The sequence below is a fragment of the Urocitellus parryii genome, chromosome 15, assembly GCF_045843805.1.
Source record: "Urocitellus parryii isolate mUroPar1 chromosome 15, mUroPar1.hap1, whole genome shotgun sequence".
Classification (NCBI taxonomy): domain Eukaryota; kingdom Metazoa; phylum Chordata; class Mammalia; order Rodentia; family Sciuridae; genus Urocitellus; species Urocitellus parryii.
The window spans coordinates 44,399,253-44,424,521 of record NC_135545.1 but is presented as its reverse complement, the minus strand read 5'-3'; the positions used below and the strand labels follow the sequence as shown (position 1 = coordinate 44,424,521).

At 42.8% G+C, this 25,269-nt stretch overlaps 1 protein-coding gene across 4 annotated transcripts in view; it reads right to left on the bottom strand.

The window, feature by feature from the left end:
• Wwp2 (WW domain containing E3 ubiquitin protein ligase 2) overlaps positions 1–25,269 on the bottom strand; it is a 131,466-nt gene that overhangs the window by 13,355 nt on the left and 92,842 nt on the right. For 2 of the 4 annotated variants that reach the window (XM_026404513.2, XM_026404514.2), the window contains 3 exons: positions 14,783–14,872; positions 6,795–6,969; positions 419–473 (listed from right to left, as the gene is read on the bottom strand). In XM_026404513.2, coding sequence (XP_026260298.1) covers positions 419–473; positions 6,795–6,969; positions 14,783–14,872 — 320 coding nt within the window. Of the gene's footprint in view, positions 1–418; positions 474–568; positions 610–3,120; positions 3,185–6,794; positions 6,970–14,782; positions 14,873–25,269 lie in introns of those variants that run through there. The other 2 variants (XM_077792843.1, XM_077792844.1) reach the window with 2 other exon arrangements.

Sequence of the window (25,269 nt, the reverse complement as noted above, 5' to 3'; positions counted from 1 at the left end):
ATGAGGGTGGCTCTCCCTCCAGCCAGAGTTACAGACCCAAAACATGGCCATCTGGAAATCAGTGTCAAAATATCTTAGTGACAGGATAGAGTCCTGAGCAGAGATACCTAGAAACTCAGGACCCAAACTCAACAGTCCTATAGCTACTTGGAGATGTCTTTCTTAGGGTCACACTCCTTTACTTGTGGCAGGTGAATGCTACAGAGGCACATGGGAGCTTGGCTTCTCCTCCATGCTGCCAGCTCCATTACTGGTCATGGCTCAGGCTGGGCATCCCCAAAGTGTGTGCTGGAGGTAAGTGACACGGGACACCGAGGGGTGGGAGCAAGGACAGAAGACACGCAGGAGAAGAGGACAGAGCATCTGGCCCTCATACCAAGGGCTGAGGGCACAGAAGAACTCAGTACTCAGTACTTACCCCAGCCAGGCGGGAGCGGGCCCAGGGGATCATGGTCAACTGAAGGGTTCGAAGACTAAACACAAGAAACACAGCAGAACACAGAGGTTAAAAAAAAGCCACCAGTTAAAAATAAATAAATCTATAAAAATAAAAATGCTAATGACTCACTTCCACATTTCAAGACTTCACAGAGGATGCAGGGAGCCTCAGGTGGCATCTGCTCCTCTTTGTTTAAAAAAAAAAAAAGAACTCTGCACAGAGAGCCCAAATGAGTTTGGGGAAGGGTGAGCGAGGGGGAGGAAGAGGTGTGCAGAGGAAGGCGGGCCAGGGCGGCAGAGGCAGAGGCAGGAACCAGCCGGGCATGGCAGGAGGGCTCCGGGCAGGGCAGACCGGCTGGCTAGCTCGCCCACGGCCTCTGCTCTGCTCCTGCCCGCGACGGCCAAGGCGACTGAAATCACCACCACCTCCAACTTTCTCCAAGAACCACACATGGGAGGGGAAAAAATATCGCAGGCCTTTCCAATGAAATCATTCCCACAAGCCCTGCCCACGCCCAGAGCTTCCTGGCTGGGCGGACCCTCCTCCCTCTACCTCAGGTCCAGCCCCCACCACCTCCTGGGTGTGCAGCATCCACCCAGACTGAGGGTACATTCATGCCCCAAGCCCCTCACCTCCCCCAGGAATGTTTTCCTTCCCCTTCACAAAGCACCTTTATTCTTCCCTGCCTGAACCTGAAGTTGCTTAGTGTTCTCTGTCTGCCTGTCTGGGGAGGGGGACGGGGGCAGGGTGACAGGAGAGAGAAGGGGGAGTCGGCTCCAGGACTTCAGGGTTGCTGTTTACATTAGAGCCCCCACCCCCAGCCTAATTCTGCTGGAGGTCTCTGAGGAAGGGCTGCAGAGGATGGAGGTTCTCAGATCCTCCGGGGCAAGAGGGGTGCTGTCAAAAACTTTTCATAGTTAAATAAAACAAGTATTGTTCTGCTTATTCTCCCCCTACCCCGAAGCATTTTTATTTCACTTACTAAAATTTAATCGTTATATTAGGGGATCAAGTTCTAAATGCAGACTTCAGGCTGCCGGGCTGGCCCCATCTGGGGTGATGGAGCCACACACGGGCAGGAGGATGAATGGAGCTCAGTGTTGGCTTGAGCAAACATTGGTAGAGCTCGACTGCCAAAGAACCCCTTTTTGCAGCCCTCCCTCCACCCCAACTGAAAGGACAGAGAAACTTTCTTTCCAAGGTGGCAACACAAGCTCCTCTTCCAAGTAAGTTCCAACAAAGACGTTTAAGTCTTGAAACCATAGGTCCTTCTTGGGACAGGGCCCCCTTTCAGCTCAGGGTCTCCTTCCCACATGGAATGATACTGCACAAGGGCCGGGAAAGCTGGCCTGGATTTAGGGGATTGATTTAGGGGATTTAGGGCAGTTACCACCAGCCTCCAGGATGGGCTTAATTATCTCCATCACAATTCACATTTATCTACCTACTGAAAAGCATCCCCCCAACTCACAGCAGTCATTTTGGTGTGTGTTTGGGTGCTGGAGGGGTTGGGAGTGATGGGGCACAGCATCTCATCAAATCCAAGTTCCTTCAACTCTGGGGAGAAATCAGCTACCACCTGGTTCCAACTGAGCTTTAGTGGGCTTACAGTCATTTTTTGCTTAACTCTACAAATCAACAGACCAGAAGGTCTTTGCTGACAGCACTGAACCAGGAATAAAAAGTATTTATCAGTCTTTTTTTTTTTTTTTTTTTTTGTCTTTTTTGTCCCTGAGCATTGAGCCCAGGGCCTCACACATGCTAAGTGAGTGCTCTACCCCTGAGCCTCTCTATCCCTGCCCTTTAAAAAACAAAAACAACAGCAGAAAACCATTTAACAGTACTAGGGATCAAACTCAGGAGCATTCCACCTCTGAACTCCACCCCCAGCGCTTTTTATATTGAAACAGGGTCTCACTTAAGATGCCCAGGCCTCAAACTTGCAATCATCCTGCCTCAGCCTTCCAAGTAACTGAGAGGAGAGGCACAGGCCACCACTCCTAGCTTTTTTCTTTTTTTTTTTTTTCCCTGAGACTTGGTCTTGCAGTGCCCAGGCTAGTCTTGAACTGTTGAGACCCAGTGATCCTCCCACCTCAGCCTCCTGGGCACGTGGGACTACAGGCATGTGCTTATCAGCCTTTTCCTGGATCCTTGTCTTTTTTTCTTTCTTTTTAATATCCCAACACACAACGTTGGTTCTCTTCCATTCAATTGAATTTTCACGGAGTTTCCTTGGTATCCTTCCATTCTCACAGTTATCAGAGCCCTGCTAGCTGCCCTCCCCACCTTGAAGGGAAGAGAAGAGCAGAGAGATGGGGAAGAGAAAGACCAGATATCGATGAGCACAAATAACATGAAATCAAAATCAATGGAGGCTCATGCTCCTATTTCACTCCTAGGACTTTACTAGCAAAGCACTTGACTATATTGGATATTTCTTCCCTAAGGTACTTAATACAACTTGAAATAAAAGAAAACCTGAAGGAAAGAAGTAATTAGAAGTTGAGGAGAAACAAAAATATAAAGAAGCCATCATGGCCAGAAAAGTCAAAAACCCCATGCCTCCGATGAGTCAACCATCAGCTCCTTCTCTTCTAAGCATACTTCCCTGAAATAAGGGATCCCAAAGTGTCACATGGTGCAGAGCCGTGAAAACGCACAAATAGAGCAAGGAGGATTACTACCAGAAGAAAGATCCTGGGATGTGCAGGTAATTCCAAGGGATAGGTCAGCATCCTTTATGACTGGAACTCAAAAGGAGTATAGCTGAACCATTTTCCCGGGGAATGTTCCCAGGTTGGCAGATCTGGGGTGCAGGCCATGAGCCAAACAGCTCACGTGAATTCGAGTCTCTTGGGAACTAGGCACAAAGTCCCAGTAATATTTTAAGATACAAATTCAGAAATAAAGAATGTCTAGCAAACACAGCCGAGGGCAAGAAAGGTTCTGGGAAGGGCGTAAAGGTTGCAACGAGGAAGGAAGGCATCAGGGTTGTTTCTTTGCAGGATGCACTCAGTGAACTCAGAACAAAACATGGGTTCTGGAGAATTCCGTCTGAGGGACTCTCTGCAGAATAAGGAGCAAGTTGTCTGTTTCTGAATAGTGCAATTTGATTCCACATGTTAGGAGCCCCAGAACCATCAGTATGAGTCCTGCAGACCCTGGCTTCTTCTTTTAGTCACAAGGTGGGAGATGGACAAAGTTGAAATAAAGATAGAGGTGCCCTGGAAACAGTAGGCTGCACGACGGGTCCTGGCACAATGGTACAGCACACAGTCATGTGTGCCAGCATCCTCAATGGACCACAGCAGGAACTCAAACATGGGACCAAAGGAGAGTGCAAGGGTGAAACAAAAGTACAGGCACATTAGGAGTCAGGGAAAGAAAACCTGCCAGAAATATGGAGAACAATAACTTAGAGAACATGAAAAAGGTATGCATGGAGGCAGACAGCAGGAAGGAACGACAGGAGACTGCAATCTGGGATTCCCTTGACTCCCATTTTGAACTGTATTTCATGTTCTCTGCAGTGCAGCAAAGAACGAGGTCTCAGTTTAAGCCCAGCAAGAGGGGGAGGAGGGGAAACCGCCAGTACAGTATCAGCTCTTAAGTCTTCCGAGTCAAACCCTGGGCCAAGGCCAAACCCCAAAATAACTGTATGAAAGCAACCCTTCTTGCTTGTAACCAGGACATGGCACCATAGCAAACAAGAGGGGAAAACCAACTCCAGAGGGGGAGAAAAAGCAACAGAGAGACATTGAAAGCAGACCAAAAACAGATTCCCACCATATTTTTCAATATAAACCTTGTTTCTCAGAGAAAAGATAACCCCTAACCCCAGGCAGAACCCTCCTATGTCCCCAGCTGAGCTGAGAAAACCGTTTTAGATTAAGAGAAAAAAATTTGCATTGAATTTTTACTTCTTAGAAGCCCTCCAAGTCAAACTTCTACCTCTGTAAGCCTGAAATTATGTCACTAAAATGAGAGGCAGGCAACAGGAAAGAATGTTCCATAAAGACCAAGGGGCTACAAGCATCAGAAGCTGTGAATCTTTCCTCTAGGACACCAAACATTTCAGTCAACCTATGGAACCTATTTGGTGTATGGTATCCATTAAAGGAATTTTTTTCTTAATTAAAGAAGTTGGACAATCAGGGAGAGAAAACCATGTGAAACCCCAAGATGTATCCTTGTCAAAGGACAGACAGATCAAAGAAGAAAGATGCTCTAGATCTTTCCAGTTTTGCAGCCAGGACCACCCAAGAAAATGGCAGGCAAAGCTTTTGGGAACAGGCTCAAGAGGAAATCTCTGAAATGCAGAGAGTGATGAGATTGCATCCAATTTTGAAATAAGCCAGAAGTGGATGCCAGGCATGCTGTGGGGTGGGCAGCATGGCATAAGGACAAAAACAGTGCTGCACTTGGCAAGACCACCAGGGCATCAGCAGCTGTAGGAGGACCCTGGAAGCAACTTCATATGATAAACACCTCACTTTCTGCTCATCAAATTGTGGTCCTTCTCAGTTTCCTCACTTTCTGATGAGCAATCAGGCCCCATAGACAGAAGGGACTAGGTCACCAAGGGAGACGTTCCCATGATTTAAGGTTGATGATGGAGCTCCTGCTTTGGATGATCAGGGGAAGAGCCACAAATGAAGGCAAAAGTGATTTAAAGTTGTTTTTTAAAAAAAGATTGCTATTCAATTAAATAGAATTAAAGATTTTCTGAGCATCTAACTAGGATAGAATTTAACTTAGAAATGGATTATAGGATTAAAATTCATTCCAAATAGAAACAAGGTTATATGTGGTAATTAAAAGTACTGGTCCAGCTCAAAATGCCATCAGTCTGCAATACACTGACCCCTCCTGTGCTGGTGCCTCCATGAACCTGACCTTGAGCTCTAGGTGCCCTGGAAAACACAATCAGCGCTCCAGTTTGGAAATCCACCTGTCCCTGGCAGACAGCCTATGTAGCAGGACTCTTCCCAGTTCCAAGTCACTGATGGAGGCTCCAGGAAGTGGGGCTGGGGACTTCTACAGGGCATAGTGTAGGAGACCAATAGATGATTGGGACCAGCACACCATGAATTCTGGACTAGAAGGTTTAAATGTTATTCTGTGGGTAATGACCACAGAGGGTTTGAGCCAGCACAGTGATGCAATGAGAGTAAGGCTTTTGAAGACTGCTCTGGTGGGAACAGGCAGGACAGACAAGGGAATGCCAGCAGAGGCGACTCTGACAACTCGGACAGGAGGGAGCAAAGAAAGATTTAGCATCACACAGGAGACTGTTTTTGTTTGTTTGTTTGTTTGTTTGTTTTGAAGGGGGGATACCGGAGATTGAACTCGGGGGCGCTCGATCACTGAGCCACATTCCCAGTCCTATTTTGTATTTTATTTAGAGACAGGGTCTCACTGAGTTGCTTAGTGCCTCGCTTTGGCTGAGGCTGGCTTTGAACTTGTGATCCTCCTGCCTCAGTCTCAGGAGCCACTGGCATTATAGGTGTGCACCACCATGCCCAGCTAGGAGACTGATCTAAATTTAGGGTCTACAAAGTTTGTAAAGGCCATTCTATAAATGTCTTAAGACTTAGAGGGCTATTCCATCTCTGATGACTACTCAACTCCACTGCAATAGCACGGAAGCAACCCCAGTCAGCATATAAACTGGGTGTGACTGTGTCCCAATAAAACTTTATTATCAAAACCAAGTGGTCGGGGGGCTGGGGCTGTAGCTCAGTGGCAGAGCACTTACCTAGCATGTGTGAGGCACTGGGCTTGATCCCTAGCACCACATAAAAATAAACAAATAAAATAAAGGCATGCTGTCCATCTATAATTACAAAAAAAAAAAAAAAAGTGGTGGGCCAGTTTGGCCCCTGGGCTATCGTTTGTTTTAGAGGTCCTCCATCCTTGAGAATCTATCACATAGAAAGATCTAAAGAAAAAAAAAAAACATTGCAGCAGTAGAAAAAGAAGAACTGGGTGACTGCTTCCATTCAGAAAGGTGAGGAATGGACAAAGTCAAAACTGACTTTCAGGTTTCAAGTCAGGGAGAATGGACTGAAATGAAGAGGAAAGAAAAGAAAGTCAGTCTTGAAAGAAAGTCTGTGAATTTAGCTGCAGACGTGTTTGTTTCTTAAACCAGAGGCTGGACATGGAGTCTCTAAGTTAGAAACACTGGAATTTGAGGAATCTCACGGTGATGAGTAAAATCCCCAGGGTCAGAGCACTGACATCTCCAGCCATTGCTTCTGTGCTCACCACTTGGGTCTACAAAGAAAACGGGAGGTTGTACCTTCTCAAGTGCAGGGAGGCTGCCCTCCCTTGTGGCAGGCCCCTGTCCTCTCACCTGGTAGAGGAATCTCTGGCTGAAGTGCTGCATGGCCCCCTGGAGCTGATTCCTCTGTGACTGCCACTGTTCGTAGTTCCGCACATACTCAGCTGTCGGTCGCTGCCAGGTGGTGGTCCGAGTGTTGTGGTCCACATAGTAAAACCGCCCTCGGGGGTCTGTGCGTTTTTCCCAGCTGGAAATATTCAGTTTAGAATGAATATAAGGATTACCCGACCCTTACCAATTTCTAGAAAAATCTCAGGATGGATGTCAAGGAGGGACTAAGGGAAGGCCAGGTGCAGCACAGGAGCTTGGATGCACAGCAAGGCAGGCCCCTCCTTCAGAGGCCAATGGGGCTTAGATGATCATGGCAGACTGTGGTTATCCCAGCAGCCTCCTGATTTCCATCTGGGGATCCCTGTAGCTCTGGGCAAACTGATTCTGTTCCCAGCGCCGCAGTTGAACAACTGGACAGGGAGTGGGCATGTAGATCCAATCTGGAACAATCAAGATGGGCTCTGGGTCTATCTAACTACGAGTGAGGAAGCATACAGTCCTGGGAGCCAATGGTCATCATTTTGGACCCAAACATAGTTTGAAGTTGATCCAGAGGATGGCAGAGCAGAAAAATGGAAGAAAAACCAGCTCCTGGGTAATACTGTTGAGCCATCAGATCAAACTTCACATGAAATCAGGATTTATATCTAGAATTTTCAGTTATATAAGTCATTAAATTTCCTTCATTATTTAAGCAATTAGATACTAATTTTTGTTAGTTGTGACTGAAATCCTCCCAATATAAGGTATCCATGGAAACATTTGTATGGTCTTGGGAAGAAGAGTAGGACTCTTCATGTTATCTTTGGTGAGGAAGCGACCTTTCCAAAGTTGGTTCTAACATACCCACAGACAGGGAGGGGCCCCAGACAGAAAGCAGAAAGTCTCAGCTGCACTTGGTAAGCATAACTTGATTTCCACACACATAGGGAAGAAGCGACCAAAAGAACTAGGAGGGAACTTTCCAGTGTGATGGAAGTTTTCTACATCTTTTTTTATTTTTATTTTTTTGCGGGGTCGAGTACGAGGGATTGAACTCCGGGGCACTCAACCGTAGAGCCACATCCCCAGCCCTACTTTGAATTTTAATATTTAGAGACAGGGTTTCTCACTGGTTGCTTAGTGCCTTGCTTTGCTGGGGCTGGCTTTGAACTGGCAATCCTCCAGAGCTGCTGGGATTGCCGGCATGCGCCACAGCACCCAGCTAGTTTTCTACATCTTGACGGGGGTGGGTTACACGAGGGAATGCATTGGTCAAACCTGGGAAATACACCACTGTGCCTCTCACTGTATGTAGATAATACCTCAGAGTTAAAAAGTGAGCTTGGATCTAATCAAGCCAGCTTATCTAGCTACCAGCTTGTAGGAAAGACAAGGGACAGAGGAACATGTTCCACAACACCACAAGGTCATAATCAGCCATATCCGAAGTAAAAGAAATTCTGTAAGACAAATGCCAAGGTTCTTCAACAAATAAATGGACTGAAAAAAACAAACAAGGAACAAGGAAACTTATAGATCAAGAGAGACTTAAGAGACATATTAGCCAAAAGCAATGTGTTGACCTTGGGGTTGGATCTGATTCAAACAAGTCAAGTATAAAAATATTTTTAAGACAACTGGAGACACGGAACATGACTGTGTATGACATAACATAAGGAAATGTTAATAATTGTGGTGGGTGAGATGAGTGTTTTTGAAAAATCTCATTTTTTTTTAGAGACATACATGATATATTTTGGGATTGAAGGATATGATGTCTAGAATTTGCTTTAAAATTCATCAGGTCCTCCCCTGAAACGCAGGAGGTCAGATGAGACAAAATGGTTTTAATTGTTAGAACCAGAAGAGGGTTGCAAAGGATTCACTGTACTACTCTTTCAAGTTTGAAATATGCTTGAACTTTTCCATCAGAAGTTTGAAAAACCAAGAGGGAAGTAAAGGATTAAAAAAAAAGAAAGAAAGAAAGAGATACCAACAGAAGAAAACAGGACTAAGATTATGCAAAGGAAAGCTAATGGAGATTACACTGTATCACCCCACACAACTGCAGATCCTGCTCCCTGATTCCTTTCTCATTTCTGCTCATCTGGAGTTTTATGTCACTTGCATAATCATTATGATCCCTTCATAATGATCCTTGATGTTCTGGGTTAGCCTCTCAGTTGGCTTTTTTGCCATCATTTCAATGATCTTTTCAATTTAAAACTCATGACCTCACTAAAAGTGGTCTCCCCTCAAGCAGTTCCCAAACCCAATGGCCTGCTCCCACATTGGATCTGGATCCTACATGCCACCAGACAGCCATACCTTGATAACTTATTGTCCCTCTGTATTCAAATAAATGCTACAGCTCTCCCCATGTCTGAGTCTTCCCCACATTTTCTTCCCAAGGATGATACTGTACCACAATGTCCTCGCTGACTTCAGAATATCACTCAGTCCAAGTGCTTCTTGTTTTGTTGTCTCTCTGCCCTTGACTTTCCATTTTGATATCCAGCCTGTACCACCTCACCCCTGGACTACGGCAGCCACCCTGAGCTAATCTCCCCATGCAGAATCAGACTATAAACAGCCATCAGAACTACCACATTGGGTTGGCTTCAAGGTCCTGTTGCTGCTCAAAAACACTATAGGTTCCTGCCACCCATAAGCCAAGGTCTGTTAGTTAGCACTCAAGGCTCACAACAATGTGGAGCTATCCACCACTCTCATAGCTTCTCCAACGTAGTCATTTATATTATCAAAGAAATCGCCTCTATATGGCTTTCAAATGTGAACAGGACAACAAGGTATATAATAAAAAATATGAGCCCCATTGCTCATCCCTGATCCCCAGAGGAAACTACTTTCAACTCTCACCTGCTTCTTCTATGTATGTATGTATATCCATGCCTCTAAACAACATGCCGTTCCATTATTTATTTCCCCGTGTTCCCTGTTCCTTATGCACTTTCCACTATGTAAAAGAGGATCAAGTTATTATATTCTATCCCTCATTACACAAACTGCCATCTCCTCCCCTCATTTTAAATATGGAAAATCATTATTAAATCAATATTCAGCATTTATATTGTGATGACATAGAATACTAGAAACACACTTCCTACTCAGGTAACTCTTTTGCTTTTCTTCTGGAGGTAAGAACTGCCTTGTTTCTTTCTGCTTGGCTTTAAGAACTTATCACTAATTCAGCCCCAGATTAAAATACAATATGAAGCTGAGCCAGTAGATGGCAAAGCAGAAGAATAGAAGAAAAGTCAGCTCCCTCATAACATCGTTGCCCCGCTAGATCCAGCTTCACTTGAAATCAGGACTGACTCTAGACATAATCTCGATGTCATCTAGATGTAATGTCTAGATATAATCTAGGTGGCATCAACCCCCCAGCCACATCTTTTCCACACTCTTCATCTAATTTGTATACTGCTCTCCACCCTCATCCTGAGCTGTCTCTCCTCTTCCTGCTAGAAACTTCCACGTTCTCTCAGTTGAGGCCCCTGTGTCCTACATCCCATGCTGCTTCTTCCGCCGCTTCCTCTTATTTGGTGGAATAAATGATTTAGGAGACTCCGATGAAGGACACACCAAAGTTAATATTTTTTGAAAGCCAGAGTATCTAAAGATGCCTTTATTTGTACCCTAACACTTCAATGTTAAAATGAACAAAAGGTGATTTAGAAGTTGGTTTCAAGACAGGAAATCATTTTCTGTCAGAATTGTGATGGTCTCACTCTACAGCTGTTGTAGCATTCTTAATTCTTGATCCTTTCTTGATTTTTTAAAATTTTTTTTGATCATTTCTTATCCTATTTCTGATCTTGCTAGAACCAGTATTCAGATGCCAGATCTCCTAAATTCAACTTCTAATTTTCTTACCTCCAAATTTATCTTTCAGTCATTCTCCTGATTTTTTTTTTTTTTTTTTGTGTGTGTGTGTGTGTGGTGCTGAGGATTGAATTGCATGGGAGGCAAGCACTCTACCAACTGAGCCATCTCTCCAGCCCCTGAATTCTTTACTTCTGCTGTCACACACAGTAACTTCCTAACAGCTCTTGCTTCCTGAAGGGATCATTTCATGGCCCCCTGTTCTTGTTGCACAGAGCCCATATTTCTTCCCAAATCTTTGAGGGTGTTAATCATAGTTGGGTTTTTCTTGCTGCAGTTTGTTTGCTTTCAGCTCTCTATACTGTTTTCACCAAGTCCCTTTTTGTCCCTTTCTGCCGATTGTTGGCTGCTTGTTCACATTTATAAGAGAGCTACTACCATGAGACTGGAAGCTCAGAGCGCTCAGGTGGGGCTGCTGACTGTAGCTCCTCTGCACAGTGGTCAGCAGAGGCTCAGCTGTTTCATCAAAAGGTCCCCACATAGACAATCTGTAGTTCTTTCCTTTAGACTGATCATTTTTCTTAGCAATAAAAAATTTCTAGTCTTTTTCCTAAGGGCTGAATACCACATCCTCACTTAATCCCTTTCTCCAGTTCATTCCTTCCTACAGCTGTGGCTTGTCCCTAAGGCTGATTCTGCTCTCTGAGGAGCTTCTTAGGGTCAGCAGGAGGCTGTGTGTGCCTGTATGTGTGTGTGTGCATGGTTGGCCAGGAATGGCATGATGGCCAACAACCTGACAATCTAACCACTCACTGCACAAATTTTCAACTGACCTTCAGGCTTCAATCTCATTCCACAGCCCTCCTTAGTGTCTGTAATAGCTGAGGTTTCCCAGGGCTCCCCAGGGCATGCTGGCCAGCTTCCTGCTGGACACCTCATACTACAGACTTGGGTTTCCGCTTTCTCAGCTCTGCCATTTATCTCTCAGCAACTCAACTTGTTAACATCTCCTCCATATGCTGTTTGCCTCTTTCAGTCCTTATTTTTTAAGGTTTCTGATTTTTTTCAGACCTTTATTGCCATTTCTGTGGGTTTTCAAGAAGAATGGAAACAAACATTCAACCCACATGTTTTAACTAGAAGTCCTCTGGATGGGTGAACTTCAAACTTCTAAGTAGCATAACCCACCTTTCATTTCAGATGAAATCTAATGCAGACTCATAATACATAAAAATGGCACAGTGGTTGGGGACCCCTTCAATCTTTTTGCCATCTTTGACTCCAGTGGGCATCACCAAACCCAAGGGCCTCACTGGATACACTCTGAGCATCTTTGTTTCACACCAACCACTCACTCCAACAAAACTGTTCTAGGAATCATTCCCCAAACATGTCTTTCACATTCCACATACATGCTGCCCCTCCACTCTCCCTCTTAACCTGGACCGCCTTACCATTCTTAGGTCTAAGTCCAACCCTTCCTGCAACAGTCTGATCCACTCTCTGTGAGGCTCTCCCTACCCTGACGTTCTACAGTGATCTCTCTCTCTCTCTCTGCTTACTTCCGAGCACTGCTTAAGAGTGACTAAAGAGCAAGTGACCACATTCATCCTACCAGGTCCAATTCATTGCTCCTGGATAAAATGACCAGTCTGCCTACATGTTTCCCAGAGATTTGCTATAAGGGAGGGCCCTGCTAAAGTGAATCCTCTGGCTCAATCTTGCTCCTTGGTGACTAAATCTGCTGAGACAGTGGCTCTATCTGTAATTTCCAAGTTGCTCTCACCATGGTTTACACTTCACTAGGACAGAACTTCTCCCATTATTCAGCAATAAAATCGTAAGAATTCACTGTGTTCTCTCTGGGTTCCCTACTATTACTAGTGAATGAAGAGCCAGAGGCTCAAAGCTCTTTGCCTAAAACTCAGTAAGAACTAATAAGTTGGAGGAGAACATTAAAACTGTCACAGGAAGAACAAAGATTCATCTAGTGTCCCACCTGAACTGAATTTACTTAAAGAAAAGTAAATCTCCAACCTTCCTTAGAATTGTATCTTTACTTCAGTTCCATACAAACACTCACCAGGTCAAGGTCTACCTTACAGACTAGAGAGTTAAGGGGCAGTAACAGCAGGTTCATAGAGTTCATACTGCTTTCAAACACACACCTTGTAAATACACAAAGTGCAAGTGTGCGATACATACTGTTAATATCAATGTTTGATTTGTTACACAATTAGAGAAATTCAAATATTGACTAGGTATTTGACAATATGAAGAACATACTATTAATAAACCTGTGGTTTATCATTTTTAATGATAATATTTTTTTATGAATACATATTAAAATATGGGTAAATGATATAATGAGACATGCTCCAAAGTATCTAGATCAGAGTGTGGGGGAGGTGGATTAGGGTTATAAATCAGAAACCAGCAATTTCGTCCTACAAAGGGCCACAAGATAAATATTTTAGGTTTTGTAGGCCATATAGTCTCTGTTGCAATTAATCAGTTCTGCTTGAAGTATGAAAGCAGATGATATTTAGACAGTGAGCAATGCCAGGAATATGGCTCAGTGGTAGAACACTTGCCTAACATGCACAAGGCCCTGGGTTCAATCCCCAGCACTGCAAACAAAATAACAACAACAACAAATATGAATAGGGCTGTATAAAACTTCATATACCCAAAAAAAAAAAAAAAAAAAAAAAACTTCATTTACAAAAGCAGGTAGAGGACCAGATTTTGTCCACATGCCATTTTAATGTGCTGGCTCCCAGTACAGATGAAACAAAACCGGCCATGAGTTGATAACTGAAGCTGAACATTGAGTCTGTAGGGGCTTATTATACTTGAAAGTTTCCAAAATAATACGATATTTTCCATCATTGCCACATAACACAATATTTTAGTATTATTTTAAATTAAGATGTCAATGTTCAACTCTGGTAACTTATTTAACTTCAAGTCAAAGCAGAAAACAGAGTGAGCACTAACGATGACAAATTATGAGTTCCATTCTGAGGCGGGCAAGGAAGAGGAGGAAAACTCAAGCACTCTACTGGAAACTGAAGCTAAAAGCAGCCCATCCATGGAAATTTGTAGGGCCAGAAGGTGAGGTGGTGTTTGCCTGGCACACGCCTGACAGCTGAGCCCAACAAAGCACCGGGGCTCTCCCAGTCTCCCTACCACTGACTCCCTTCCTGGGCACACTCTGGAAGGGGAAGTGCTCATATTTTATTCAGGAACCCTTTCGTGGCTGCTCTAGTCGGGGGTGATTCTCTCCTGGCAGCAGAATACATTTTCTCAGGACTGGGAGATACATGTGCAAAGAACTTTCTGTCCCTGGCAAACAGGAAATCCAACCCCTTCTCCTTGAACTTGGACAGTCTTCCCTCCCCTGGAAGCCTCTCTCATCCTTTGGTTTTGGAGAACCCAACTGTGTTCTCACCAAGTCCAGCTGAATGAGAAGACTGCCTTTTGGGGCACGTTGGTGCAGAGAAACTCATCAGTCTTCTTTATCCACCTTCTCGTGCCTTTTTATCCCTCAGAAATTCTCTCTCTTCTGTGTGTGTGTGTGTGTGTGTGTGTGTGCATGTGTGTCTGTCTGTCTGTCTTTGATGCCTGGGGTTGAATGCCTTATAGGCAAGCACTTTGCCACTGAGCCTACTCCCCAGAGATTCTCTAAAAATTCTAGTCCATTCTAAGAATGAGAACAGGATTAAGGAAACTGGATGAAAAAAAAAAAAAAGTCAAATGATCCAAGATCAATATCACCATGCTTTGCTACCTTCAAAGAAATGAACTGAACACCTGGCCCTAAGGAGATGTCTCTGTATGGTGACGTGACTAAGGCATCAAGACGCTGAGGCCCAGAAGGCTTTCCTTGCCCGCCTACCTTCATGTCAGCTCTGAACCCCACTTAATACAGCCCATCGCCATCAGTCATGGCCAACGCAATGCATGTAGAGAGAAAGGAAAACAGAGGAAAAAGGAGAGAAAGTAGATGGGGAAGGGAAAGAAAACCAAGGAGAGAACAGGGAGAAAGAGCTGTGGTAGGAAATGGTGGAAAAGCCACTGAGTGACTCTTACACCAGTTCTAGAATCTCAGGCCTTACCCCGGAGGAAGAGGCCGCTCCCAGGTGGTGGTCTTGGTGTTGTGGTCAACATAATAGACTCGGCCATTGGGCAGCTCTCGCTGCTCCCATCTGGAAAACAAAGCCAAGGAGACATGAGATGCATGGCTGTAAGGCAGAGCCCACCAGCCAGAAAACCCTTCACCACTGAATTTAGAAAAAGCAGTAAAGATGAAGCATCACACTGACCCAGTGGTCACACCAGCTCCCTGCTGTTGCTAAATGTGGCATCCAGGAACGTTTCTGAGGAAACTACAGTAGCCCCTCTTTGTGGGATCAGTGTCCTGGGTCACAAAAAGTACCCTGTAAATCCCCTAAACCACCCACATGAGTCTATATTTGTGGATTTTTGAAATCAGTATTTCTTGGTCATATCAGGGCCAAAGATCCCTTTAGGAATGTGATGAAAGCTGAGGTTCCTTTCCTTCCAAAATACACTTAGGACAAAAATACATATGCAATTTCTGGGTTTTATGGACCTCTCCAAAGTTTATTTATGGACCCTCTTGCCTGTTCAGGCAACACACTCTGTTAAAGGCACAAATTATTTGGCCAACCATGTTCTCCTACCATCATATATTTCATGATAAAATTTGTTTAAAGCATGGGATTCATTCACAGAGGATCTTTACAAGAAATCCAGGTGAATCGAGAAACACAGCATACTATTATTTACTGATCATCCAAGAGGCCAGTCTATGAGAAAGTTAATATGAAATTGGGTGCTGAGAGGGGCTCATCTGTGCTAAAGGAAGGATGAAAAGGTGGCAGGTGACTCAGAGAAACCATGAGCATTAACAGTACAAATACAGCCAAGTAGCACCACCCCAACATACTTGTTATCTGCAACACCCTCCCTGTAACTACTCACCTGGAATACAGCAATCTATACTCAGAGGATACAAACATTTTTTATAATGCTTATCACCTCCCCCCCCCACCTCTTTGCTACTGGGGACTTAACCCAGGAGCATTTTACCACTAAGCTACAACCCAAGCCCAAGCCCTTTTTACTTTTTATTTTGAGACAGGGTCTTGCTAAGTTGCTTATGACCTCACTTAGTTGTTGAGGCTGGCCTCAAAACTTGCAATTCTCCTGCCTCAGCCTGCTCTGCTTATCACTTTAAAAAGGATATTAATGGTCCCATGAGCCTTTGTGTTTTACATTGACTTCATTTACTTCTCCTTTGGGTACTGCCTAGAGGAAGGTAGCCTTTTCTTTTCTTTTTTTCCCCCCCCACAGTAACAAGCAGGAGTTTATTAGGAAAAGTGAGAAATGTGGGGAAGGTGGCCTTTTCAAGGAAGCTTACATACAGTCTATTCTGCTATGATGCTTGTTTTGAACATGCCATTTTGTTCCAATGTAACTGATACATGAGAGAATAATATAATAAGAATTATGTAAATCACTTCTTCCATTTGAATTATCTTGTATAACCCTGAGGATCGCCTTCCATTTCCATGCGATTCCCCTTCTCGTTTCCGTAGAAGGGGTAGAGAGAGAAAAGGGGAGGGGAGGGGAGGGGAGGGGGGATAGTAGAGAATAATATAGACAGCAGAATACATCAGACACTAGAAAGGCAATATGTCAATCAATGGAAGGGTAACTGATGTGATGCAGCAATCTGTATACGGGATAAAATTGGGAGTTCATAACTCATTTGAATCAAACTGTGAAATATGATGTATGAGGAACTATGTAATGTTTTGAACGACCAACAATAAAAAAAAAAAAAAAAAAAAAAAAAAAGAATTATGTGTTCACTTATACATGATTTTTGTATGTGAGAAAGACTGGATGAACACAGAAACTTCCCTGTGCTAAAAGTGGTCACACAGAAGTACACAAAACCCAGTCATCCACCAGCCACCTCCATTTACCTCAAGTTCTGCACCAGATGGTCCAACATGGTATGGATGGGACATGTTCCATCTGATTTCAGGATGAGTTACTTAGCTCACAGTAACAGCCACAAGCCCCTGCCCTCCCACCACCTGCTTCCACATGGCAACTCCAGGAACTGTCCAGGGAAATTGCCATTTGGCAGCAGGGCCGTGTACTTCTTAATCATTGAACATGTGTAAAGCTGTGCTACCATTAGTATTAAGCTCCTAGATGGTTTATGTGGCACTGACAAATTTCTTGAGTGCTAATCCTTTTACCCATTTCTTCCCAGAAGGGCTATGGTTTTATTGCATGATTTTGCTTAGCGGGATGATTCTTAGGACCACCTATGCTACCTACAGCAGAGCTGACTGCATACTGAAGCATGTCCTTACTCTATTATTAAGCCTGCTGCATCTACTACGATAGATGTTAGCTGTGTTCAGTGTCACTTTTCTTTTTTTTTTTTTAAAGAGAAGAGAGAGAGAGAGAGAGAGAGAGAGAGAGAGAGAATGAATTTTATTTTTAATATTTATTTTTTAGTTCTCGGCGGACACAACATCTTTGTTGGTATGTGGTGCTGAGGATCGAACCCGGGCCGCACACATGCCAGGAGAGCGTGCTACCAGTTGAGCCACATCCCCAGCTCATCAGTGTCACTTTTCATTTATACAAGGATGTATGATCATCATGCTACCATGGTCAGCCCCTAGAAACTCGTTCAGAAACAGAGATGCACCAAATTTCTAAAGCAAAGAATGAGACTCTGCAGTGAGCTGTGGACCAATACTTCCCGCCACGCAACCCCTGTGTCCATCCATTGGTGGGAATGCCACCATCAGCAAGGGAGCTGGAGCTCAGAGCAACTCAGCTCTGCCCCAGAAGCCCATGAGTTTGACCATACCTTGCTGAAAGGAAGAAAGGGAGGAAGAAATGAAATGTATAGGGACCAAACAAGTTATCTTCCCTGTCCTGATCTCAGAATCGAAGAGGTATCCCCAGCACTGACATCAAGGGAGGAGACCCTGCAGGACCAAGATGGCTGGGGGTATTATAATGGGACCATCTAGGCTGCCTTAATCTCAACCCTCCTCTCAGATACAATCCACTGAAAGAAGCTGCACTTTTTCCATCACAGGAAGGGCCAGCTATGAGGGCAGCCATGTCTGGTGGTTCCACATACACACAACCAAGAGGGGTCAGCTACGGGGCTAAGTACTCGAGTGCTACTGTTAATAGAAAAACTTTAGACAAATTAAATATCACAGAGTTTGTCTGAACAAAGAATGATTTGTGAATCAGGAAGCACTTAGAACCAGAAGGGGACCAGAGAGTTCAGCCCAGCACTGTGAGCAGTGACCTTCAATAGGCCAAGTGCAAAGTAGAGAAGTCATCTGAAGGGCTACGGCCAGCTTCTGCCGTATTTACACAGAGTTTGATCAGTTGTCTACCTGTGGCTGGTTGAAACCCAAATATCTGTTACCAAAAAATATACTCCTAAATTATATTTTAGTTGGTTTACACACTAGGTTAAGTTGCAATGTATTCTGGAGAAATTCAAAGTATAAGATAGTCTCAAGCTATCTCCCACTTCCTTTTCTGTACTGACACCACTAAAATGCACTCAGGAATACTTCCTCTCCTGGGTATGTGTGATCACGTTCTAACTGGACAGATTCCTGGGTATCTGACCCAGAAGCCCTGCCTCCTTCCAGTATACAAGGAAGATCCTCAGGACCCCATTTGGTATTTTATTAATATTTGTTAAAAGCGCAGAATCTCTTAGCAAAGTGGCAGATGAAAATATAAGACAAGGAAAAGAACTTTCTCTGAATGCCCTTCAGAATTTTTTTAAAAAAGAAGAGTAATACATATTGCAGCTCCAGAGGTTGGTATCTCACCTGTGAGGATCTGGTAGAACTTGTGAGCAAAGAAAGCAGGTGGCACATGGAGCCATTCGCTAAGTCACCAATCACCTTCTGCCTGCTTAGGAAAAAGTAGCAAATCTGATACTCTTTTATTCATCCAAATTTGGAAATAAGAAAGGCCAAGAGGAAGATACTTAGCTTAAAAGTAAGCATTAAAGCCAGCACAGCTTCATGCCTGTAATCACAGCAATTCGGGAGGCTGAAGCAGGAAGATCATTAAGTTCAAGGTCAGTCTAGGAAACTTAGAAACATCTTGTCTCCAAGTAAAAAAAATAAAAGGAGTTAGGGGGCTGGGGATGTGGCTCAGTGGGAGAGTACTTGCCTAATACATGCAAGGCACTGGGTTCAATCCTCAGAACCACATAAAAAAAATAAATACATAGGCTGGAGCCATGGCTCAGTGGTGAAGTATTTGCCTAGCATGTGTGAGGCATTGGGTTCGATCCTCAGAACCACATAAAAATAAATAAATAAAAGTACTGTGTCCATCTACAACTAAAAAAAAGGGGGGGAGGGTTAGGAATGTAGCTCAATGGCACAGAATTCCTGGGTTCAATCCCCATATTACAAAAAGATAATAAAAGAGTGTTGAAATATGGAAATTCCTAGAGACAATGAAAGCAAACCTCTGACCCTAGTACAGTTTAGTACCCGAGAACACTTCAGCATTCCCCAAGAAGCTAGTTATAGCCTCCCCCCCTTAGAAACAGGTTCTCTAGGCAGTTTTTAGTACAAAAACCCCGGAACCACCACTAATTTACCCATTCTGCAGTCACTATTTGGAAAACTGTCCATAATATTTGGATGAGATGTCCCATTTATAAAGACAAATCATCTATTGTAGCAACTGAGATTTACAAAAAACTGAACACATTGTTCTTTTATTTAAAAAGTTCTTTTGTAAGATTTTTCATTTTGTAAGAAGAATCCACTTTTGACTTTGTTTATGTTTAATCTGAGTCAAGGGAAAAACTCTGGTTTCATTATACTTTGGCTAATATTTTAATTTGAAGATAAGATAATACTTCAAATTCCATGAAGTAAAAGTCCTTCATTGGCACAGTGGAATTGCCACATACTGCCAGGAACAGAATCGGTGTTTTCTCCTCTTCCCTTGTATTCCATAAAGTCCAACAGCTCTTTAGAGCATGCAGGCTTAGACAAGATCTTTTCTTCCCATCTTTGATTACAGCCGATTCGAGAAATCAGTCTCTCTTTTAGTGCCTGCTATTGTCCAGCAAATCTTGGGACCCTTCTATGAATCCTCTTATTTGGCTTAGACAGAAAAATATAGTTATCAGACAAACAAGCTCTTTTCTCCCTTCTTTTTTCATATCTACATTTTTCCTATAAAAATTTCCTGTTCAGATTAATCGTCCATGTGGGTCCTCCCTGCTCTCTGGCCTGCCTCCCTCTAACTCTTAACTCCTTCTAACTCCCTGACCTGCCAGCTACACACAAATCATACAAGTACCTTCCCTTCGTTCATGTGCAGCGGGCGGTCATTCTACCATCAGCCACATGAGCCTCCAGGTTCTCCCTTCTTGGTAGCTGCTGGATGAAGCCTTCCAACTAGCTTGGCTTGGTCTCCCCACACCAAGAAGGTGAAGTCCCTTATAGCATCTTCTCCACGCTAAGATTAAAAAGCTTTTTAACTAACAGCCCAAAGGTCTCACTTAATACTGTATCTCAGTCACCCGGGCCCTACCTGCTCCTGCTAAATAGCCTTCTTTGATGCTCTCAGGGTTCAAAACATCAGGTTTGTTTCAGGTACCATCAACTCGTTGCTCTTTGGCCTTCAATAAATATCTTAAGTCAGATGGTAGACAACATGGGGTCTTTGTGTCAGAAAAAAATTAAATACAGTCTCCAATTTCAATTAATCTGACATAATTTTTATTTTGCCTAAATTATCTTGGCTCCTATGGGTGCCCTTTACTCCTCTGTGCATCTTCTCCACACTCAATCTCCCAATGATAGCCACCATTAAAAAGTTAAGGGCTAGAAAATAATCCCATCATTAGGAGGAGGTAGATCATCTCTGTCCTATGTTATCTGAAAGGACAATGTCTGGTCACCTGAACCACACTTTCTTGCAGACTTCCTAAAAGATCTTTAGGAAGTTAATCCTCTGTGGTCTGCCACTGCAGCACTATCCACCCATCCTGGTCAACATAGTTCTTAGTCAGATCCTCCTGTGTTTGGACAGAAACATTTCACCAAAAGTGGGATAAAATTGGAATGATTGGGGACGTGGAGGGAGGAACTCAGGTTAGTATCAGAATTTTCCTTAAATGATTCTTATAAATGCACAGGTCGGAATGCTCAAAAACTCAAATCTTAGTAAGGGAATTATTAACTTGTATTAGTCAATTTGTTCACTTTTTATTCCCCAGGCACTGGGCATTAGTAAAGATGACTCTCAAGCAAAAGACACTTTCTCCATTGGAGAACAATCAAGCCAGAACCTTTACATGCCCTACAAAAAATAAGTCTTGCTGGCACTGAAACAAAAACTGAACTTTGGAAGAATATACTGGAAATATTCAAGTATTCTTAAAGCAGCCTATGTAGAAGTTCAACTCGCCACAAGCAAATTTACATAAAACTCCTGTTTGCTTGTTTGTTTTAATTTTATGTTTCTATAATAAACGCATTAGCACCAACTCCTATAGTCCACTTCTGGGGCGAACCATGAGATTTACTTCCTCTGTAGGTAAGTGTTCAGCCTGTTTTGTGAGACAGAGACCCAGGTAAAATGGAACATCTCTCTGTCCTGCTCACTGTTATAGCCTCAGTAGGTCCTCTGTCAACTGGGTAGGAAATGTGTTAATTTAGTCCCTCCCCCCAAGGACCTTTCCTGAAATACTTATTTACCCTTGAAAAGTAAGCACACTAACCTCCTTTCCACAACTATCAACAGTACTTTATGCCTTCTAAATCCAGGAGGATAGGCTTAATTCAGCTACTGAGGCTCTGAATTAAGTTTGGTTTTCTTCTCCTTAGTCTCCAACCATTCCATTTTCTTTGCTTGAGAAAGTCCCCACAGCTCTTCAATGGAAGTTGGCAATTTTCAAATGTATGCTTTGACAGACAAGCAAGAAATTCTTAGAGATGGTGTCTATAAAACTTTGAAACAAATTTTTTTTCAGGTAAATGTTGGCAACATTTCTCAAAAATGGTTGGTGGGTGCAAAAATGAATGTATTCTCTTTCCCCAAAGGACAATTGGGCAACTTGGTCCAAAACTCTTCCCATTTGACTACCCTTTAACTCACCAGCTCCATTTCTAGGAAACAGCCTGAAGAAATAGTTACGTGTCAGAGATATGGCCATGTATGCGTCTATTACAGCACATTACAGCAGTTATAGAAAAGATGAAACAACTTAAATGTCCCCAAGCAGAGTATTAATAAAATAAATTATATTATTTCTACAAGGGATATTCATTCATCAAAAATAACACTGAAGATGAATACTGTCGTGTTCATATGTATACAGTATATTGGGTATAGAAGCAAGTCAATAAATAACACACTTACGATCATCAAAATTGTGTTTAAAAATTAAATAAAATCTGTTTTTTTATTAAATTTAAAATACCATGGATTGTATTACTTTTAATATACCACTAAGAAAAAGAACTGCCCACTAAATGATGGTATGCCGATGCTTTCAAATATTTGAGTTTAAATATGAGAAAACATGCATATCAAAATCAACAAAAACATGGGGTGTCTATATATGTGTAAAACTTTTACAAGTTCAGAATAAGGAAGAATTTTAGACAAGCTACAAGAGGCGTCTGAAAAAATTTGGCTATTTAAAATTTTAAGCTCCTGCAAAATAAAAGGCATCCCAACAAAGTGAAAAGACAAGCTATGAACTGAAAGAAAATATCTGCAATGCATGTAATTGAAAAGTGATTACTATCTAGCATATATGGAGAATTCCGCAAGTTAAAAAGCCAAAGAGGAAAATGCACAAAAATATATGAGTAGGTAGTTCACAAAAAAGGAAACCAAAGGACCAAATAAAAACCTTAAAAGGAGGTTCAACATCAATGGTAATCAATGAATCTCAAAACCACAGAAGATACCATTCATACTCATCGGACCAGCCAAAATGAAAAAAATCTCAGCTTTAGCAGGAATGCTCACACATGCTCAAAGGAGTGTGAACTGGTGATCTGACTTGAGAAAGCACTTGATGGTTTATCTGCCAACATCAAGGATCTTCATCCTCTACAATACAGAAATTCTAGTTCCAGGACATATTAAACAAACAAATATGTACACCATAAGGCATGCACAGAAAACCATCATTGCCAGCACTGTTTATAATTATGAAGAAACAAGATAATGGATACATTTTTACCTGTTCATACAACAGAATATCACATAGAATTTTAAATGGACGTCCCAAGTTCCATGTTTCACTGTACACAGGGAATTGGATCAGAGAGGAGTTCCCAGGACTGTCAAATGTACTGGCAAGGTCTTATTCACAAGGGTTTTATTTCTTTGTTGTTGTTTTAAGGGAGAACTCTAGCAAAAGCAGTGTAAAGCTAAAATCTGATAAAACTAACTGGCAAGCCCACAGGAATTTTCTTTTATTCATGGTACTGGGGATGGAACCCAGGGCCTCACATGTGATAGGCAAGTACTCTACCATTAAGCTATATCCTTGGCACTTTTCAATGTATCACCATTCTTATCTGAATGTTTGCAATATTTTATCATAAAAATAAATAAGTTTGGGGGCTGCAGTTGTGGCTCAGTGGTAGAGCACTTGCCTGGCAAGTGTGAAGCCCTGTGTTTGATCCTCAGCACCACAAACAAACAAACAAACAAACAAATAAATAAATAAATAAATATCAATCCATTGACAACTAAAAAATATTTTTAAAAATAAATAAATCAGTTTTAAAGCCCATACTGTAAGGTGATCAAATTTTGGTAGATGTGTGCCAACATGTGAATGTCTGCATATGTGGCCTCAGGCAAATTTCTTGATGTTTCCTCACTTGCATGATGCAGATAAAAGTAGCTACCTTGAAGCATTGTGAGGATTGCATGAAATAATCCATACATAGAACTTAGCAGTCCCCAACACACTGTAAAGGTTTATAACAAATGGTGGCTCTTATTAATGGTTCAGGAAAAAAATGTGCACAAACTGTATAAAAAAACACCAATGATAAAATTTGGGTGGGTGTTTGTTACTGTCATTGTTGTCATTGCTCCTCTTCTTCTATTTCTTTTCCAGTTTTCTATCAATGGCTTTTATAATCGAATGAAAAAGGACACTAAAATTTTAAGGGCAACCGAAAATGTGAAATCACGTATCCACTCAGTAGATGCACACTTATCACTCCATCTCCCTGGAGGTAAGGATGGAAAGAGAAACACAATAAGCCCTGCTCTGAAGGAGCTCTCAAAAAAGCTCAGCAAAAATGAAAATTAGCAATAATGAGAGATTACATTCATGTGAGCCTTTGAAAATAAGGCTGTAGAGTCTTTTGAAATAAGGCGTGTGTGTTCTGAGACAAGGAAAGGAAGCCAGAGTGGATACTTTTCAGCAAGCCCTGGGCCTGTGATAATCCTTGCAAAATCAAGGACTAACCCACATTCAGCAATAAGCAAGCTAGGAGAAAGACACAGATTCCCCAATAGTATTCTTTCATCTAGTACAAAGTAATCCACAGTACAAACTCTTTCAGTTCTGCAAGCAGAAAAGAATAGAAGGTTCTCAGCACTTAGAAACTTTGGTGGCTTTGACATTTCACAACATCCAATTACAGTATCTATAGAGTCTTCCCCTTAAACAGAGTATAGAACAAAAGCATGGGTTTACAACAGATTGAAATTTAAAATTAAAACAATACAACAGCAACAATAACAACAAAGGACAGACTCTTTGCAATTTGAGAAGCACTGTTTTAAAACTCCTTGGGTAAGACTGGCTACCACTGAAATTGAGTTTGGAATGGAATTTGATGGCAGTGGCTGGTTTATAGCTTAGCAGAGAAGTTCCAAATTCCAGTTGTAGGGTGTCTCTACAAACAAAGCACCAACTCTTTTAAGAGACGGTCGCCCTTGATAGTGTCTTAAGGACCACTTCAAGAAAGTGTCTTTGGACCTCCATAACTGGACTTGGGGACAGGGCAGATGGCAAATCCCAAAGATCTAGAAAACACCCCTCCTCAATTAATTCTACTCTGAGGCAGGAGACAGACAAGGCAGCCAATGACTGCAGGAGAAAAAGGCTGGTGTGAAGTGGCAGAGCCGAGGTAAGTCAGCAGTCCAAACACAACGCCCTGTCTTATGTAAGAAACCACAGCAGTGTGCCGGCTGCCAGGCTCAAATAATGCGCCTCTGTGCGCGAGGGAAGGAGGGAGCTGCAGAGACCAAGGCGCACTTGGAATTTATTGAAGCCATGTACACACAGTCTGTTAATGAGCATTCAGTCCCCAAAGTGGGCTCAGAGCTGACAAAAACCAGATACAGGGCCAGTGGATCAAAGTGGCCTCAATTCCCATTCATTGTCCCCTGCCTGGAACACTATCTCGCATATCTCCCCAAAGGGTCCTGCCAGTCCTTCTTTAATAGAAATTTGCAACCTGGAAATTCCACACCCTTCCAGTGGCTTCTTTTG